Source organism: Macaca nemestrina, chromosome 7 (assembly GCF_043159975.1).
Source record: "Macaca nemestrina isolate mMacNem1 chromosome 7, mMacNem.hap1, whole genome shotgun sequence".
NCBI classification, from domain to species: Eukaryota; Metazoa; Chordata; class Mammalia; order Primates; family Cercopithecidae; genus Macaca; species Macaca nemestrina.
Genome location: NC_092131.1, coordinates 34383229 through 34402596, shown reverse-complemented (window position 1 = coordinate 34402596; position 19368 = coordinate 34383229). Strand labels below are relative to the sequence as shown.

General features: G+C 46.7%; 1 protein-coding gene and 1 pseudogene across 2 annotated transcripts in view; both read left to right on the top strand.

Annotated features, from left to right (window-relative positions):
• The first annotated feature begins 4843 nt into the window (after positions 1-4843).
• On the top strand, positions 4844-6519 carry LOC105494286 (nucleophosmin pseudogene; annotated as a pseudogene).
• Positions 6520-8409: 1890 nt separating this feature from the next.
• LOC105494325 (acyl-coenzyme A thioesterase 1) overlaps positions 8410-19368 on the top strand; it is a 41405-nt gene continuing 30446 nt past the window's right edge. For both annotated transcript variants that reach the window (XM_071099895.1, XM_071099894.1), the window contains exons 1-3: positions 8410-9220; positions 13164-13366; positions 15009-15311. In XM_071099895.1, coding sequence (XP_070955996.1) covers positions 8764-9220; positions 13164-13366; positions 15009-15311 — 963 coding nt within the window. In that variant the 5' untranslated portion in view covers positions 8410-8763. The remainder of the gene's footprint in view (positions 9221-13163; positions 13367-15008; positions 15312-19368) is intronic.

Here is a 19368-nt window from a genome sequence, read left to right as displayed (position 1 = left end):
CTAACCTGAATATGGACTTTAGCACTTGGGCTCAAGCTGCACTCAGACGACTGGACCCCCATAAAAGAGCAAGAGGGTACGTTTTCTGGTATGAAAAGTAAACACTAGGCTGGGCACAGTGGCTCACGCCTATAATCCCAGCACTTTGGGAGGCCGAGGCAGGCGGATCACAAGGTCAGGAGATCAAAACCATCCTGGCTAACACGGTGAAACCCCATCTCTACTAAAAATACAAAAAAATTAGCCAGGCGTGGTGGCAGGCGCCTGAAGTCCGAACTACTCGGGAGGCTGAGGCAGGAGAATGGCGTGAACCCAGGAGGTGGAGCTTGCAGTGAGCCGAGATCGGGCCATTGCACTCCAGCCTAGGCAACAGAGTAAGACTCAATCTCAAAAAAAAAAAAAAAAAAAAGAAAAGAAAAGAAAAGTAAAGACTAAAAAAAATAAAATATTATAACCCTGCTGAGGCAGGAGGATCATTTGAACCCAGGAGTTTGAGGCTGCAGTGAGCTATGATGGCACTACTGCACCCCAGCCCAGGTGACAGAGGGAGACCCTGTCTCTAATAAAATAAATCAAAACCTTGTTGAAGGTTCCTCAAAAAATTAAATATAGAATTACTATGTTATCCAGCAATTCTACTTCTGGGTATATATCCAAAAGAATTGAAAGCAGGGATTTTAACAGATATTTGTATACCCATGTTCATAACAGCATACTCACAATAGCCAAACGGTGGAAACGATCCAAATGTCCATCGATGAATGAATGGATAAACAATATGTGGAAGATACACAACAGAATGTTATTCAGCCTTAAAAAGGAATGAAATGGGCCGGGTGCACTGGCTCACGCCTGTAATCCCAGCACTTTGGGAGGCCAAGAGGGTGGATCACCTGAGGTCAGAAGTTCAAGACCAGCCCAGTCAACATGGGGAAACCCCATCTCTACCAAATATACAAATATTAGCCAGGCATGGTGGTGGGCGCCTGTAATCCCAGCTACTCGGGAGGCTGAGGCAGGAGAATCTCTTGAACCCAGGAGGTGGAGGTTGCAGTGAGCCAAGATAATGCCATTGTGGTCCAGCCTGGGTGACAGAGCGAGACTTCGTCTCAAAAAAAAAAAAAAAAAAAAAAAAAAAGCAATGAAATGGGCCAGGCAAGGTGGCAAATGCCTGTAATCCCAGCACTTTGGGAGCCTGAGGCGGGAGGATCACTTTGAGGTCAGGAGTTTGAGACCAGCTTGGCCAACACAGTGAAACCCTGTCTCTACTAAAAATACAAAAATTAGCCAGGTGTGGTGACACACACCTGTAGTCCCAGCTACTCGGGAGGCTGAGGCAAGAGAATCACTTGAACCCGGGAGGTTGCAGTGAGCCAAGATTGTACCACTCCACTCCAGCTGAGGCAACAAGAGTGAAACTCTGTCTCAAAAAAAAGGAATGAAATGGCTGGGTGAGGTGGTGCATGGCTATGATCCCAGCACTTTGGGAGGCTGAGGTAGGAAGATTGCTTGAATCTAGAAATTCAAGACCAGCCTGGGCAACAAAGTGAGACCCCCATCTCTACAAAAAACTTAAAAAGTATCCAGGTGAGGTGGCACATGTTTGTAGTCCTAGCTACTGGGGAGACTAAGATGGGAGGATTACTTGCACCTGGGAGGTTGAGACTGCAGTGAACCCTGATCTTGCCACTGTACTCCAGAGCCTGGGTGACAGAGCAAAATTTCTGGGGAGAGTGAAGTTATGATATGCTGTAAGTATATGGAAGAACCTTGAAGACCATATGCTAAGCAAAAGAAGCCAGTGTATAATTACACTTTATGAGGTACCTAAAGTAGTCTAATTCAGAGACAGGAAGTGGAATAGTGGTTGCCAGGGGCTGGTGGCAGGGGGGAATGAGGAGTTATTGTTTAATGTTGCGGGAAGTCAAGGACCCCGAATGGAAGGACTGGCTGGAGCCGTGGCAGAGGAACATAAATTGTGAAGATTTCATCTTAATATGGACATTTATCAGTTCCCAAATAATACTTTTATAAATTCTTATGCCTGTCTTTAATGTCTTAATCCTGTTATCTTCGTAAGCTGAGAATGTACATCACCTCAGACCACTGTGATAACTGTGTTAACTATACAATTGATTGTAAAACGTGTGTTTGAACAATATGAAATCAGTGCACCTTGAAAAAGAACAGAATAACAGCCATTTTTATGGAACAAGGGAAGGTAACCATAAGGTCTGACTGCCTGCGGGGTCAGGCAAAAAGAGCCATATTTTTCTTCTTGCAGAGAGCCTATAAACAGATGTGCAAGTAAGAGAGATATCGCTAAATTCTTTTCCTAGCAAAGAATATTAATATTAATACCCTGGGAAAGGAATGTGTTCCTGGGGGGAGGTCTATAAATGGCCACTCTAGGAATGTCTGTCTTGTGCTGTTGAGATAAGGACTGAGATACGCCCTGGTCTACTGCTGTACCCTCAGGCTTACTAGGGTTGGGAAAACTCCACCCTGGTAAATTTGTGGTCAGACTGGTTCACTGGTCTCAAATCCTGTTTTCTGTTGTTTAAGATGTTTATCAAGACAATACGTGCACTGCTGAACATAGACCCTTACCAGTGGTTCTGCTTTTGCCCTTTGCCTTGTGATCTTTGTTGGACCCTTATCAGTGGTTCTGCTTTTGCCCTCTGCCTGTGATCTTTGTTGGGCCCCTGTGAGTGGTTCTGCTTTTGCTCTTTGTCCTGTTCCCTCAGAAGCATGTGATCTTTGTTAGACCCTTATTAGTGGTTCTGCTTTTGCCTTTTGAAGCATGTGCTCTTTGTACCTACTCCCTGTTCTTACACCCCCTCCCCTTTTGAAACCCTTAATAAAAGCTTGCTGGTCTAAGACTCAGGCAGGCATCACAGTCCTACTGATATGTGATATCACCCCTGGCAGCCCAGCTGTAAAATTCCTCTCTTTGTACTGTCTCTCTTTTTTTTTTTTTGAGACGGAGTCTCGCTCTGTCGCCCAGGCTGGAGTGCAGTGGCCGGATCTCAGCTCACTGCAAGCTCCGCCTCCTGGGTTCACGCCATTCTCCTGCCTCAGCCTCCCGAGTAGCTGGGACTACAGGCGCCCACCACCTCGCCCGGCTATTTTTTTGTATTTTTTTAGTAGAGACGGGGTTTCACCGTGTTAGCCAGGATGGTCTCGATCTCCTGACCTCGTGATCCACCCTTCTCGGCCTCCCAAAGTGCTGGGATTACAGGCTTGAGCCACCGCGCCCGGCCTGTACTGTCTCTCTTTATTTCTCAGCCGGCTGACACTTATGGAAAAGAGAACCTATGTTGAAATATTGGGGGTGGGTTCCCACAATAGATTAATGGGTAAAGAGTTTCATTGTGGAATGATGTAAAAGTTCTGAGCCAGGCCTGGTGGCTCACGTCTATAACCCCAGCACTTTCGGAGGCCGAGGCAGGCAGATCACTTGGGGTCAGGAGTTCGAGTCCAGCTTGGCCAACACAGTGAAACCCCATCTCTACTAAAAATACAAAAATTAGCTGGGTGTGGTGGTGGGCGCCTCTATTCCCAGCTACTCGGGAGGCTGAGGCAGGATAATCATTTGAACCCGGGAGGCGGAGGTTGCAGAGTGCCACTGCACTCCAGCCTAGGGGACAGAGTGAGACTCCAAAAGTTCTGGAAATGGATAATGGTGATAGTTGTACAACAATGTAATGTACTTAATGTCACTGACTTGTACACTTAAAAATGGTTAAAATGGGCTTGTTCCAGCGGCTCCTGCCTGTAATACTAGCACTCTGGGAGGCCAAGGCAGAAGGATCACTCGAGGCCAGAGTTCGAGACCAGTCTGGGCAACGTAGCAAGACCCTGTCTCTGGGAAAAAAAAAAAAAAAAAAAGTTAAAATGAGGCCATGCATGCCTGTAATTCCAGCACTTCGGGAGGATGAGGTGGGAGGGTCACTTGTTTGGGAAGAGGAGGTGGGAGGATCCTTTGAACCCAGGAGTGCAAGGCTGCAATGAACTATCATGGTGCCATTGCACTCCAGCCTGGGTGACAGAGCAAGACCTAGTCTCTAAAAAAATAAGAGTTAAGGCCAGACACGGTGGCTCATGCCTGTAGTTCCAGCACTTTGGGAGGCCGAAGCGGGCAGATCACAAGGTCAGGAGTTCAAGACCAGCCTGGCCAACATGGTGAAACCCCATCTTTACTAAAAATACAAAAATCAGCTGGCTGTGGTGGCACGTGACTATAATCCCAGCTACTCAAGAGGCTGAGGCAGGAGTATTGCTGGAACCTGAGGGCCACAGGTTGCAGTGAGCTGAGCTCATACCACTGCACTCCAGCCTGGGCGACAGAGCAAGACTCTGCCTTGAAAAAAAAAAGAATTAAAAAAAGAAACACAGCTGAGTGTAGTGGCTTATGTGTATAATTCCAACACTCAGGGAGGCCAAGGTGGGAGGATTGCTTAAGCCCAGGAGTTCGAGACCAGGCAACATAGGGAGACCTCATCTGTACAAATAATCTAAAAAATTAGCCAGGTGTGGTGGTGCATGCCTGTGGTCCCAGGTACTCGGGAGGCTGAGGTGGGAGGACCTGGGAGGTTAAGGCTGTAGTGAGCTATGATCGCACCACTGCATTCCAACCCGGATAACACAGTGAGACACCTGTCTTAAAAAACAAACAAATAAACAAATACTATGCATAAAACCACAAGGCTCAAGGAATAACAGTTTGAAGTAGTTAGATGTGTGTGTTTTTTAATTTTCATGTCTTATCTTTCTTTTCTGCTTTTTTTTTTTTTTTTTTTTTTTAGAAATGAGGTATTGCTCTGTTGCCCAAGCTGGTATTGAACTCCTCCTGGGCTCAAGCAATCTCCTGCCTAGGCCTCCCTCCTAACAGCTGGAACTTCAGGCATGCACCACTGCACCCAGCTACTGGGGTAGTGTTTGACTAGTCTTTTTAAAAAATATGTTAATATCTTGGTAAAAAGTATATTTATACTGTTCTCTAACCTGCTTTTTTCATCAGTTTCATGGAAAAATGCTCATCATATATTCTTCTGCTATATAACTTTAAATGGCTACACTGCTTTCATTTATGACATCACAATTAAACTGGTTAAACCAAATTCATATTGCCAACTTGTTTCTAATTTTTTCTCTATTAAAATGATATGATAACCATCCATGTAGCCAAATATTTACACACATTCGTGAAGCTTTACTTAAAAGAAATTCCTAGGGTATGATTCCATCCTGCGCGGCTGTTCTCTGGAGCAGCATTCGTTTATCTCCGTCCACCTTCTCTCCCACCTAAGTGCGTGCCGCCACCTGATGGAACATTTGATGGACATGGACGTGAGCCCCTGAGGACCCAGAACTATCTTGTCAGTTATGAACTAAAGGCTGACAAAGATGATCACTTTAAGGTGGATAATGATGAAAATGAGTACCAGTTATCTTTAAGAACGGTCAGTTTAGGGGCTGGTGCAAAGGATGAATTGCCCATTGTTGAAACAGAGGCAATGAATTACGAAGGCAGTCCACTTAAAGTAACACTGGCAACTTTGAAAATGTCTGTACAGCCAATGGTTTCCCTTGGGGGCTTTGAAATAACACCACCAGTGGTCTTAAGGTTGAAGTGTGGTTCAGGGCCAGTGCATATTAGTGGACAGCATTTAGTAGCTGTGGAGGAAGATGCAGAGTCAGAAGATGAAGAGAAGGAGAATGTGAAACTCTTAAGTATATCTGGAAAGCAGTTTGACCCTGGAGGTGGTAGCAAGTTTCCACAGAAAAAGTAAAACTTGCTGCTGCTGAAGATGATGATGATGATGAAGATAATGATGATGAAGATGATATGATGATTTTGATAAGGAAGCTGAAGAAAAAGCACCAGTGAAGAAATCCATATGAGATATTCCAGCCAAAAATGCACAAAAGTCAAATCATAATGGAAAAGACTCAAAACCATCATCAGCACCAAGATCAAAACGACAAGAATCCTTCAAAAAACAGGAAAAAACTCCTAAAACACCAAAAGGACCTAGTTCTGTAGAAGACATTAAAGCAAAGATGCAAGCAAGTATAGAAAAAGGTGGTTCTCTTCCCAAAGTGGAAGTCAAGTTCATCAATTATGTGAAGAATTGCTTCCAGATGACTGACCAAGAGGCTATTCAAGATCTCTGGCAGTGGAGGAAGTCTCTTTAAGAAAATAGTTAAAACAATTTGTTAAAAATTTTCCATCTTATTTCATTTCTGTAACAGTTGATATCTGGCTGTCCTTTTTATAATGCAGACTGAGAACTTTCCCTACCATATTTGATAAATGTTGTCCAGATTCCATTGCCAAGAATGTGTTGTCCAAAATGCCTGTTTAGTTTTTAAAGATGGAACTCCACCCTTTGCTAGGTTTTAAGTATGTATGGAATGTTATGATAGGACATAGTAGTAGTGGTGGTCAGACATGGAAATGGTGACGAGACAAAAATATACATGTGGAATAAAACTCAGTATTTTAATAAAGTAGCACGGTTTCTATTGGGGAAAAAAAAAAAAAAAAAGAAATCCCTAGATGTGGAACTGTGAGTCAGAGAGAATGGATCTTTTAAATATTTTTGCATAGATTGCCATGAAAAGGTCATACCAGTTTATACATCCACCAATATATGAGTTTCTTTTCCAACCTGTGAGAGACAGTTAAAGCATAGTTGTTCAGAGTCCAGGCTTGAAAATCAGATTTCAAAGGTATGAGTCCTCTCCCTTTTTCTTTTCTTTTCTTTTTTTTTTTTTTTTTTTTGAGATGGAGTCTCACTCTGTCACCCAGGCTGGAGTGCAGTGGGGCCATCTCAGCTTCCTGCAAGCTCCATCTCCTGGGTTCACACCATTCTCCTGCCTTAGCTTCCCAAGTAGCTGGAACTACAGGCTCCTGCCACCACACCCGGCTAATTTTTTGTATTTTTGTTTGTTCGTTTGTTTTGTTTTGTTTTAGTAGAGACGGAGTTTCACCGTGTTAGCTAGGATGGTGTTGATCTCCTGACTTCGTGATCCGCCCGCCTCGGCCTCCCAAAGTGCTGGGATTACAGGCGTGAGTCACCACACCAGGCCCTTTTTTCTTCTTAGAGACAGGGTCTTATCCAGGTTGGTCTCAAACTCCTGGCCTTAAGCAACCCTGCCACCTCAGCCTCCAAGTAAACTGGGATTACAGGCGTGAGCCACCTCGCCCAACTTCCACTTTCTAGCTGTACAATCTTCAGAAAATCAGTTAAATTCTCTTAATTTACTAATAGGGTTCTTGTAAGTATTAACAATTAGCTACTATTATATTTACCTTCTTTAGTTCCTGAGACTTCTATGCACAGAATATACTTGATGTATGCCACAGAACCTATACGAAGGTAATTAGAACTAACAGGGAATTAATTGTATGATAATGACATGGGACATGAGAGCATTTGGAACGAGATAAAAAGGCTTACCTCCAGGACAGCCTTATTAGGAGCAGAGGCAAACACAGGTTTTGTGGGTTTGAAGCTTATGCATTTGTAGGTTTCTCTAATTACAAAGATAGGAAATCATAAAATCAGGTATGAGGGCTTGGGAGGGGTCTAAAGCTTAAGCTTGATGGAAAACAAAACAAAACAAAACAAACAAAACCCACCTCTGGTTGGAATCAATAGCTTATGAAAAAGTAGAAAAAAGCCCGATGCATGGGGAGCGCCGGTAGTCCCTTGAGGTGTTTGAGAGGCTGAGGCAGGAAGATGGCTTGAGCCCACGGAGTTTGAGGCTTGTAAGTGTGCAGTGATGGTAAACCGCCGCTGTACTCCAGGCTGGCAACATAGTGAGACACTGTCTCTTAAAAAAAAAAAAAAAGAGTTAACACTTGCCTGACTGGAACAAAAATGAGAAACCAGTGTAAGAAAATAACAACTATTTGCCGGGCGCAGTGGCTCACGCCTGTAAATCCCAGCACTTTGGGAGACCGAGGCGGGCAGATCACAAAGTCAGGAGTTCGAGAAATTAATAACTATTACCTTATTTGACTATTTTTACACCTGTAGGGAATGAAGCTCAGAGGTCACACAGCTAGTAAGAAGTCAACACCCTTCGGTGTGGGATTGATGTGGAGGATAGGCATATACAGAGAACACACAAGGAAAACACCATGGTGCAGATTTTGACAGAAAAGCCCTATGATTAGTAATGAGTGTGAATTCTTCAACAAAGTGATCAAAACCAACTTCAGTCCTGCATTCCTCTTCGCCATCAGGAGTTTGGCGCCTGGAGGCTGCTAGCTGCCTGGTTCTTTTTTTTTTTTTTTTTTTTTTTTTTTTGAGACGGACTGTCACTCTGTCGCCCAGGCTGTAGGGCAGTGGTGTAATCTCTGCCCACTGCAAGCTCCGCCCCCCGGGATCACCCCATTCTCCTGCCTCAGCCACCCGAGTAGCTGGGACCAACTAGCCCTGGTCCAGCTCATTCCGCGAGACAGCAAGCTTCTGAAACGCAAAACTAGGAAGCTGCTTTCCAACATAAAGTGGAGGTTTCAACACAGGAGACTTTAAGCAAGTTCAAGTGTGTCTGTATTTGGTATGGCTGATCGGCAGGACTCTGGCCGATCCGTTGGACTCTGGCCTTCCCAGCTCACATTAACAGACAGTTCTGCCCTAGGGGGCGCTTAGCCTGCTACTGCAGTCCTGGAGGAAGAGTTGGGCGCAGTTGCTGGGGTCTCCACAGATGAGGCAAGTTGACCGGGTCATTTAGGGTCCTGCTCCGATGGCAGCGACGCTGATCCTGGAGCCCGCCGGCCGCTGCTGCTGGGACGAGCCGGTGCGAATCGCCGTGCGCGGCCTAGCCCCGGAGCAGCCGGTCACGCTGCGCGCGTCCCTGCGAGACGAGAAGGGCGCGCTTTTCCAGGCCCACGCGCGCTACCGCGCCGACGCCCGCGGCGAGCTGGACCTGGAGCGCGAGCCCGCGCTGGGCGGCAGCTTCGCGGGGCTTGAGCCCATGGGGCTGCTCTGGGCCTTGGAGCCCGAGAAACCCTTGCTGCGGCTGGTCAAGCGCGACGTGCGAACGCCCTTGGCGGTGGAGCTGGAGGTGCTGGAGGGCCACGACCCCGAGCCCGGGCGGCTGCTGTGCCGGGTGCGGCACGAGCGTGACTTCCTCCCTCCGGGGGTGCGGCGCCAGCCGGTGCGCGCGGGCCGGGTGCGCGGGACTCTTTTCCTGCCTCCAGGTGAGTCACCTCTGATACTTGTTCCCGTCTGCTCAACCCTGTACCTGCGCTTTTCACTTCGTGTGTGTGTGTGTGTCTCCCCTCGTCCCTCCCGCCACGCTTTTCGCGTGTATGTGTGTGTGTGTGTGTATGTGTGTGTCTCTCCCCGCCCCCCCCATCCCCGGGCTATATTGCCCAAGCGGGTCTCGAACTCCTGGTCTCAAGCTATCCTCCCACCTCTGCCTCCCTAAGAGCTGGGATTACAGGGTGAGCCACCGCGCTCGGCCCTCTGAGGGGAGTTACACTTACTTTTTTATTTTTTATTTTTTCGTGCCTGCGCTTTTCACACAAAGGATGTAGCTAGCTTCCAAGATTCCGAAGGTTAGTGTGAGGAGACAGGAATGGAACGGAAAGCTGGCTGGGGACGTGCCCCTGCCACTCCAAAACTGAGAGGTCCCTCAACCTAGTGTTCAGTTAAAAGACATTGTAAGGGCCGGGAGCGGTGACTCAGGCCTGTAATCCCAGCACTTTGGGAGGCCAAGGCGGGCGGATCACGACGTCAGAAGATCGAGGCCATCCTGGCTACCACGGTGAAACCCCGTCTCTACTAAAAATACAAAAAATTAGCCGGTGTTGTAGCGGGAGCCTGTAGTCCCAGCTACTTGGGAGGCTGAGGCAGGAGAATGGCTTGAACGCGGGAGGCGGAGTTTGCAGTGAGCCAAGATCACGCCACTGCACTCCAGGCTGGGCGACAGAGCTAGACTCCGTCTCAAGAAAAAAAAAAGAAAGAAAAAAAGAAAAGACATTGTAAGGCAAGGGAAAAGACACTTATAATATTAAAATCAAACAAAAAACAGGCCGGGCGCAGTGGCTAACGCCTGTAATCCTAGCACTTTGGGAGGCCGAGGCAGGCGGATCAAGAGTTCTAGACCAGCCTGGCCAACATGGTGAAACCCACTCTCTACTAAAAATACAAAAATTAGCCAGGCGGGGTGGTGCACGCCTGTAGTCCCAGCTACTCAGGAGGCTGAGGCAGGAGAATCGCTGGAACCCGGGAGGCAGAGGTTGCAGTGAGCTGAGATCAGGCCACTGCTCTCCAGGCTGGGGGACAAGAAAGAGTGAAACTCCATCTAAAAAACAAAACAAAACAAAGTAAAACAACAACAACAACAACAAAAATTTTCAAGTTGTTTCAATTTTTTAATGTTCTTATGTATTGACCAGGAAGCCATTTTTTTAATAAAAAGAATTTCGACTGGTTTTCTCACTGTATTTCCATGGCAGCCAGGAGGTGCCAGGTGGCTGGGCCTGTGAGGGCACGGAGGTTACGGTGCCTGCCTGCCCGCCCTTGCTCCAGCTGCAGATGCTGCCCCCTGCAGGGCCTGTTCGTTCCTGCTGCCTAGCTCCCCGCTGCCTGTCTATGATCTCCCTCCTGTTGTCACTCCAGGAGGGCAGCCGCCACCTTGTGCAGGGTAGGACCAGGTACTGATTGTGGCCTCTCCTCTTGGCCTCGAATGGTATGGTTGTCATCAGTGAGCAAGTCCCCAAAGACCACGGTCTTGTCCGTTGTCAGGATGATTTGCTCCACAAGCTGGGGCTCCAGGTGCTGCTCTACCCAGCAGTGCTTCTCACGCACACAGTGGTCATACTTGGGCAGGGGCTGGTGCAGTATGTAGACCTCTGTGTTATGCATGTGCTTCATCTCTCGCAAGGCCCTCCGTGATTGGGCTCCGCGTCTAGGGAAAAGCCTAGGGCTTCACACCCATGGGCCTCTTTATCCACCAGGTCGGGCAGCAGGGTGCGGTACTGCTTCCAGACCAGGAAGCTGCGGCGCTGCTGCAGTGTCACAGGCAGCTCCCTGAGGAGGGGCGGCTGAAGCCCCGCAGGAGGCCGTCTGGAAGCTGCCAGCACGCGGTCCCTGTCCATCAGCACACGCCTGGGCTGTGCTCATGGCTGCTGGGGCACTGGGGTTTCTCGGGATCCTAGGGACATGGGGCCCACAAATGCTCTTTTAAAAGTTTCTCATTTTTGCAACTTTTCTTTCAACTCCCACAGTATGTTCAGGTTTATGTAAATTAGCATTTACAATAGGAAGGCCTCTTGCTGTCCAATGGAAATTTGAGGTTACTGGATACTTTTATTACATAAAGAGCAATCAGCCAATGTAAAAATGAAATGATGCTTATCCTTATTAATAATCAAAGAAATGCAAAATAAAACAACAGAGTACATTTCACACCCTCAGAGGTGGCAGACTTTTAGAAGCCAGCATTACCAATTGCTGACCAGTGTGTGGAGGAAAGGAAACTCCACGCTGCTAGAAGGAGTGAACATGTTCATCTACTCTGGGAAACAATGTGTCTTAACTTACACAGTTAAGTATCTTATTCTACTGGTACATGTGCACCAGGAGGCATATTCCTTATAAGAGGAAAGCCATTGCAGTGAGCAGTCTGGGTTAATTTAAAAAAAAAGCAAAGCCAACTGGAAGCAGCCCAAATGTCCATCAACAATAGAACAGATTAATAAACTGAGGTATATTTCCAGCAGTCAAAGTGATGGAACTACAGCTACAAGAATCAACATCTATCAAGATATACAAAATAAAAGGAAAAAAAGAACATGGATGAATCTCCAAACCACTGTTAAGTGAAACAGTCAAACCCTAGAAGAACACATTTAGTATCATTCCATTTAGATACAATTCAAAAAATAGGCAAAATAAAATATTGTTTAAGGTACATATCTAAGTGGTAATACTATAAAGAAAACCAAGAGAGTGATACACAGAAAGTCCAGGATACTGGAAAGTAAGGAAAGGGCACGGGGTCTGTGGGACTTTGATAGTTTGAGGGTATCAGCACTGAACTATTTCTTAAAGTGTTGCCCATAAGGTGTTTACATTCTTTTTTTTTTTTTCTCTTGAGACAGCATCTCGCTCTTTCCCCCAGGCTGGAGTGCAGTGGCGCAATCTTGGCTCACTGCAACCTCCGCCTCCCGGGTTTGAGCGATTCTCCTCCCAAGTAGCTGGGATTACAGGTGCCCGCCACCACACCTGGCTATTTTTGTATTTCTAGTAGAGACGGGGTTTCACCATCATGGCCAGGCTGGTCTTGAATTCCTGATCTCAGGTGATCCACCTGTCTCAGCCTCCCAAAGGGCTGGGATTACAGGAGTGAGCCACTGCACCCAGCCTGCGTTATTATTCTTTTTTTTTTTTTTTTTTTTTTTTTGAGACAGAGCCTCACTCTGTCGCCCAGGCTGGAGTGCAGTGGCGCAATCTCAGCTCACTGCAAGCTCTGCCTCCTGTGTTCATGCCATTCTCCTGTATCAGCCTCCCGAGTAGCTTGGACTACAGGTGCCTGCCACCACGCCTGGCTAGTTTTTTTGTATTTTTAGTAGAGATGGGGTTTCACCGTGTTAGCCAGGATGGCCTCAATCTCCTGACCTCGTGATCCGCCCGCCTTAGCCTCCCAAAGTGCTGGGATTACAGGCGTGAGCCACCGGGCCTGGCCATATTATTCTTTATTTTTCTTGTGTGAAATACAAACCTTTAATGTAAATGGTAAAAATATTCAGTGGGTGGAGTCATTTGGAATGGGGACCGTTTTGAGTCTGTCTCCGTTGAATAAGTGCATTCTGTTGAGTGCACTGGAGAGGCATTTGTGTCTTGTACGTAGCAGTCTTTCTTGCTGTTTCTTGGTGGCGCACCATTAAATGGATTCATTCACCAGTCAAAGGACATATGGGTTGTTTCCAGTCTTTGGCTATAATGAGTAAAGTCACTATCAACACTTGCCAGAAGTTTCTGGACGAACACAGGTTTTCATTTCTCGTGGGAATATAACCTAGGAGTGGGATTGCTGGGTCACATGTATGGTAAGTGTGTATTTAACTTGATAAGAAACCATCCAGCTGTTTCAGGAATAGCTTAGCTTTGCGTTTTGTTTTGTTTCTTCCCAAGAACCTGGGCCCTTTCCTGGGATTGTGGACATGTTCGGAACTGGAGGTGGCCTGCTGGAGTATCGGGCTAGTCTGCTGGCTGGGAAGGGTTTTGCTGTGCTGGCTCTGGCTTATTATAACTATGAAGACCTCCCCAAGACCATGGACATCCTCCATCTGGAGTACTTTGAAGAAGCCGTGAACTACTTGCTCAGTCATCCTGAGGTTAGTTCTTCTCTCAGATTTACGGGCTATGATGTATCAGGTCTCTTCTTGAATGGTCTGCGTGTTCACAGAAGTTGGCCCATTCATGGCAGCCATTCCCTACCCCAACACACACTACCTTTTTAAGTCACTTCTTCTTTTTTTTTTTTTTTGAGACGGAGTCTCGCTCTGTCGCCCAGGCTGGAGTGCAGTGGCTGGATCCCAGCTCACTGCAAGCTCCGCCTCCCAGGTTCACGCCATTCTCCTGCCTCAGCCTCCCGAGTAGCTGGGACTACAGGCGCCCGCCACCTCACCTGGCTAGATTTTTGTATGTTTTTTAGTAGAGACAGGGTTTCACCGTGTTAGCCAGGATGGTCTCGATCTCCCGACCTTGTGAGCCGCCCGTCTCGGCCTCCCAAAGTGCTGGGATTACAGACTTGAGCCACCGCGCCCGGCCTTAAGTCACTTCCTACAGTTTCTTTCTTTTTTTTTTTTTGAGATGGAGTCTCACTCTGTTGCCAGACTGGAGTCCAGTGTTGTGATCTTGGCTTACTGCAGCCTCCACATCCCAAGTTCAAGTGATTCTTGTGCCTCAGCTTCCCGAGTAGCTGGGATTACAGGCACCTGCCACCATGCCCAGCTAATTTTTGTGTTGTTAGTAGAAGTGGGGTTTCACAATGTTGGTCAGGCTGGTCTTGAACTCCTGACTTCAAATGATCCACCCGCCTTGGCCTCCCAAAGTGCTGGATTACAGGCATGAGCCCCTATGCCTGGCCTAATTTTTGTATTTTTTTTTTTTTAGTAGAGATGGGATTTTGCCGTGTTGGCCAGGCTGGTCTCAAACTCCTGACCTCAAGTGATCTGCCCACCTCGGCCTCCCAGAGTGCTGGAATTACAGATGTGAGCCACCACACTTGGCCTCTTAAAGACAGTTTCTATGCAATTCTATGTTACTATATTTTCTGCTAGTGAATATACTCATAGTTGGTATTACACAATTTTAAATTCCAGTATGTTTTTTCTTTCTTTTCTTTTTTTTTTGAGATGGAGTCTTGCTGTGTCACCTAGGCTGGAGTGCAATGGCATGATCTAGGCTTACTGCAACCTGCACCTCCCGGGTTCAATCGATTCTCCTGCCGCAGGCTCCCGAGTAGCTGGGACTACAGGTGCATGCCACTACTGCCTGGCTAATTTTTGTATTTGTAGTAGAGATGGGGTTTCACCATGTTGGCCAGGCTGGTCTCAAACTCCTGACCTCAAGTGATCCACCCGCCTCAGCCTCCCAAAGTGTTGGGATTACAGGCGTGAGCCACCACACCCGGCCATGAGATGATGTACTTGTTGATGATGACTCAGTTTAGTTATGACAGTGGGAATGGGTGGCTCAGGTGGGAGAGAGAAAAAGATCATGGGAGATACGAGATTAAGGAACTGAGAAACCGGAGTGGTTGATAGATCTTCCACATGGTTATCACCAAGAGTGGTGATGGAGAAATTATGGAAAGGAAGAGATAGAGTGGGGGTAAATTCCCAAAGCTGCAAATCTGGGTAAATGGTAGAACCCAGATTCAGACTCAGGTTCAAGTAACTTCCAGGGTGGGCACAACTCACCGTATTCCACTGTTTGTGGAGTCATTCTTCTTTTTCCTTGTCCCTTTCTCAGGTAAAAGGTCCAGGAGTTGGGCTGCTTGGAGTTTCCAAAGGGGGTGAGCTCTGCCTTTCCATGGCCTCTTTCCTGAAGGGCATCACGGCTGCTGTCATCATCAATGGCTCTGTGGCCAATGTTGGGGGAACCTTACACTACAAGGGTGAGACCCTGCCCCCGGTGGGCGTCAACAGAAATCGCATCAAGGTGACCAAAGATGGCTATGCAGACATTGTGGATGTCCTGAACAGCCCTTTGGAAGGACCTGACCAGAAGAGCTTCATTCCTGTGGAAAGGGCAGAGAGCACCTTCCTGTTCCTGGTAGGTCAGGATGACCACAACTGGAAGAGTGAGTTCTATGCTAATGAGGCCTGTAAACGCTTGCAGGCCCATGGGAGGAGAAAGCCCCAGATCATCTGTTACGCAGGGGCGGGACACTATATTGAGCCTCCTTACTTCCCGCTGTGCCGGGCTTCCCTGCATGCCTTGGTGGGCAGTGCTATTATCTTCGGAGGGGAGCCCAGGGCTCATGCCATGGCTCAGGTGGATGCTTGGAAACAACTCCAGACTTTCTTCCACAAACACTTGGGTGGCCAAGAGGGGACAATCCCAGCAAAAGTGTAAATTTTATTGATCATGTGGCCTCTCTGTTGCTAATCTCTCCTGGAAACATCTGCCACATTTAGTGTGTGTATGTGTATTCATTCTTTTCTTTTTAATAACTACTTAAAGTTTCTCCCCCTCATTATTAAAATGAAGTTACCAGTAAGAATGAGTTTTGAAGATTTTTATAAACTGTACACTTGATCAGTTTGGGAAGGGAGTAACTGTAGAAAACAGAAGAAGTGGAAAAAGTCTCTTCTTCCTATCTGAACACACAACTGATAAGGCTTTAGTTCTGAAAGGAAAAGTGAGTAACATCTATTAACAGTGTCTGGTACATAAATGGAGTTCAATAGTTATTTACTGAATGAGTATAAATGAGCCAGGCGTGGTGGCTCACACCTGTAATCCTAGCACTTTGGGAGGCCAAGGTGGGCGGATCACTTGAGGTCAGGAGTTTGAGACCAGCCTGGCCAACGGGGCGAAACCCCATCTCTACTAAAAATACAAAAAATGAGCCAGGCGTGGTGGCGTGCACCTGTAGTCCCAGCTACTCGGGAGTCTGAGGCAGGAGAATTGCTTGAAGCCGGGAGACAGAGGTTGCAGTGAGCCGACATTGCGCTCTTGTCCTCCAGCCTGGGCAACAAAGGAAGACTCTGCCTCAAAAATTAATTAATTAGTTAATTAATTAAATGATTACCTACTGTGGAAGAAAAGCACATAATATAAAAAGTATATCAGATTTGAGTTTCTCCTTTAAGAATGGAAGTTAACATCTTGCCTGTAAACTGATTACTAGTTAGATATAAAACTACTAAAAATTTTCAAAACAAATACTTTTTTCTTTGATATCTTCTTGGATTAATAAGGATTCTCCTAGTGCAAATAAATTTTACGTTCCTGTTTATACATATGGACCTTTAGGATTTAAGTGTTTCAAAAGCTGATAAAACATTAGTTAGAGGAATTACATAAGTGATTTTTACAATGATAAATGTGAAATTAAATAACAATTTAGGCTTGGTGTGGTGGCTCACACTTGTAACGCCAGCACTTTGGGAGGCCAAGACCAGTGGATTGCTTGAACTCAGGAGTTCAACACAAGCCTGGGCAACATGGCAAAACCCAGTCTCTACAAACAAATAGCCAGATACGGTGGCGCATGCCTATAGTCCCAGCTACTTGGGAGGCTGAGGTGGGAGAACTGCTTGAGCCTGGGTGGCAGAGGTTGCAGTGAGCCAAGATCGTGCTACTGCGCTCCAGCCTGGGTGACAGCAAGATACTGTCTCAAAAAAAAAAAAAAAAAAAGAAAGACAATATTTATATTACTTGATATAAATAGTTCTACAATAAACTTGATTTTTCTTAAACCTTAGTTGTAATTAAAAGAAAAAAAGCCTTAATTTATTATTCTTTCCTTTCTGTTTTTTTTTTTTTTTTGGAGGCAGGGTCTCACTCTGTTGCCCAGGCTGGAGTGCGGTGGCACAGTCACGGCTCACTGCAGCCTCAACCTTGTAGGTTTAAGCTATCCTCCCACCTCAGCCTCCCTAGCAGCTGAGACCACAGGCATACACTATCATGCCTGGCTAATTTTTAATTTTTTGTACAGATGGGGTCTCCCAGTGTTACCCAGGCTAGTCTTGAATTACTGAGCTCAAACAATCCTCCTGCCTCAGCCTCCCAAAGTGCTGAAATTACAGGTGTGAGCCACCGCTGCCAGCTTCAGGCACCTTTTTTCTGAAGGAATTCATGGTTTTGTAGCAGTAGAATATAACCAGATCTACAGTAGAGAGCTGATATCCTGAGATGAAGCTACCTCCTGTGGTACTCTGCAACCCACCAATGCAGCTGGTGCCACGTCTGTCCAAACTTCCACAAGAATGCCAGTGCAGGGCACGGAGCCCCATTTAGAGTACACACGACCCGAGGCTCTGAGAACTCTTAGAGATGATGCAGTCTGGGACAGTGCCCATAGCTGGCCTGGCCAAGTCCCACCCCAAGATGCCAGGGCACAACACAAAATTTCAGTTCATACTTTTTTATCTTTTCTCTTGCAATTATATGTGACTCTCTTAGAAAAGTGCAATAGTTAAAACCTGTTTTAGTAGATGCTGGATCCCAAACTTGAGTCTGCTGACGCCCTTTTGAGACCTTAGGGACCCTATTGCCCATTCTTAGAAATTTAGGCTGGTGAATATTAGATTCAGAAGCACCACAGATGAGCCAGTGGGTGTAGAAGCACATGCCTGTAATCCCAGCTACATGGGAGGCTGAGGCAATAGGATTGCTTGAGCCTAGGAGTTCAAGACCAGCCTGGGTAACATAGTGGGACACCATCTTATAAAAACAATTTTTTTTGAGACAGAGTCTCACTGTGTTGCCCAGGCTACACTACAATGGCTTAATCTTGGCTCACTGCGACCTCCACCTCCTGGGTTCTAGTGATTCTCCTGCCTCAGCCTCCCAAGTAGCTGGGATTACAGGCACCCACCACCATGCCCAGCTAAATTTTGTATTTTTAGTAGAGATGGGGTTTTGCCGTGTTGGTCAGGCTGGTCTTGAACTCCTGACCTCAGGTGATCCACCCGGCTTGGCCTCCCAAAGTGCCGGAATTATAGGCGTGATCCACTGTACCTGGCAAAAAAATGTTTTAATAACATGAAAAATTTTAAAAAGCACCACAGGGGTTCAGATTACCTATCAGCCTCTTGACATTTCTTCTTTTTTTTTTTTTTTTTTTTGAGACAGGATCTAACTCTGTCACCTAGGCTAGAGTGCAGTAGCAGTGACATGATCTCGGCTCACTACAGTCTCTATCTCTAAGGCTCAAGTGATCTTCCCACCTCAGCCCCCTGAGTAGCTGGGACTGCAGACACATGCCACCATGCCCAGCTCATTTTTGTATTTTTGCAGAGACAGGGTTTCACCATGTTGCCCAGGCTGGTCTCAAACTCCTGGTCTCAAGCAATCCGCCCATCTTGGCCTACCAAACTGCTTGGATTACAGGCATGAGCAACCGGGCCCAGCCTAGTTAGTCTTTATTAGTTATTTGACAGGCATCTTTCTTTTCATTTTCAACCCATGCACACTGTGAACTTTGTAAAATACACAGAAAAGGTCATTAAACTCACATGCTCCACAATGATTCATTTATTTATTTTAAAATAGAGGTCGGGTGCGGTGGCTTATGCCTGTAATCCCGGCGCTTTGGGAGGCCAAGGCGGGCAGATCGCCTGAGGTCAAGAGTTGGAGACCAGCCTGACCAATATGATGAAACCCCGTCTCTACTAAAAATACAAAAAATTAGCGGGGTGTGGTGGCGGACTCCTGTAGTCCCAGCTACTCGGGAGACTGAGACAAGAGAATGGCGTGAACCTGGGAGGTGGAGTTTGCAGTGAGCCGAGATCGTGTCACTGCACTCTAGCCTGGGCTGCAGAGCGATACTCCGTCTCAATAAAATAAAATAAAATAAAATAAAATAAAATAAAATAAAAATTATCTAGGTGTGGTGGCACGCGCCTGTAATCCCAGCTACTTGGGACGCTGTGGTGGGCGAATGACTTGAAACCGGAAGGCGGAGGTTGTGGTGAGCCGAGATCATGCCACCACACTCCAGCCTGGGCGAAAGGGCGAAACTCAGTCTCAAAAAAAAAAAAAAAAAAAAGAGATGGTGTCTCCCTGTGTGGCCCCTGCTGGTCTTAAACTCCTGGGCTCAGGCAATCTTCCCACCTTGGCCTCTCCCAAAGTGCTGGGATTACAGGCATGCACCACTGCA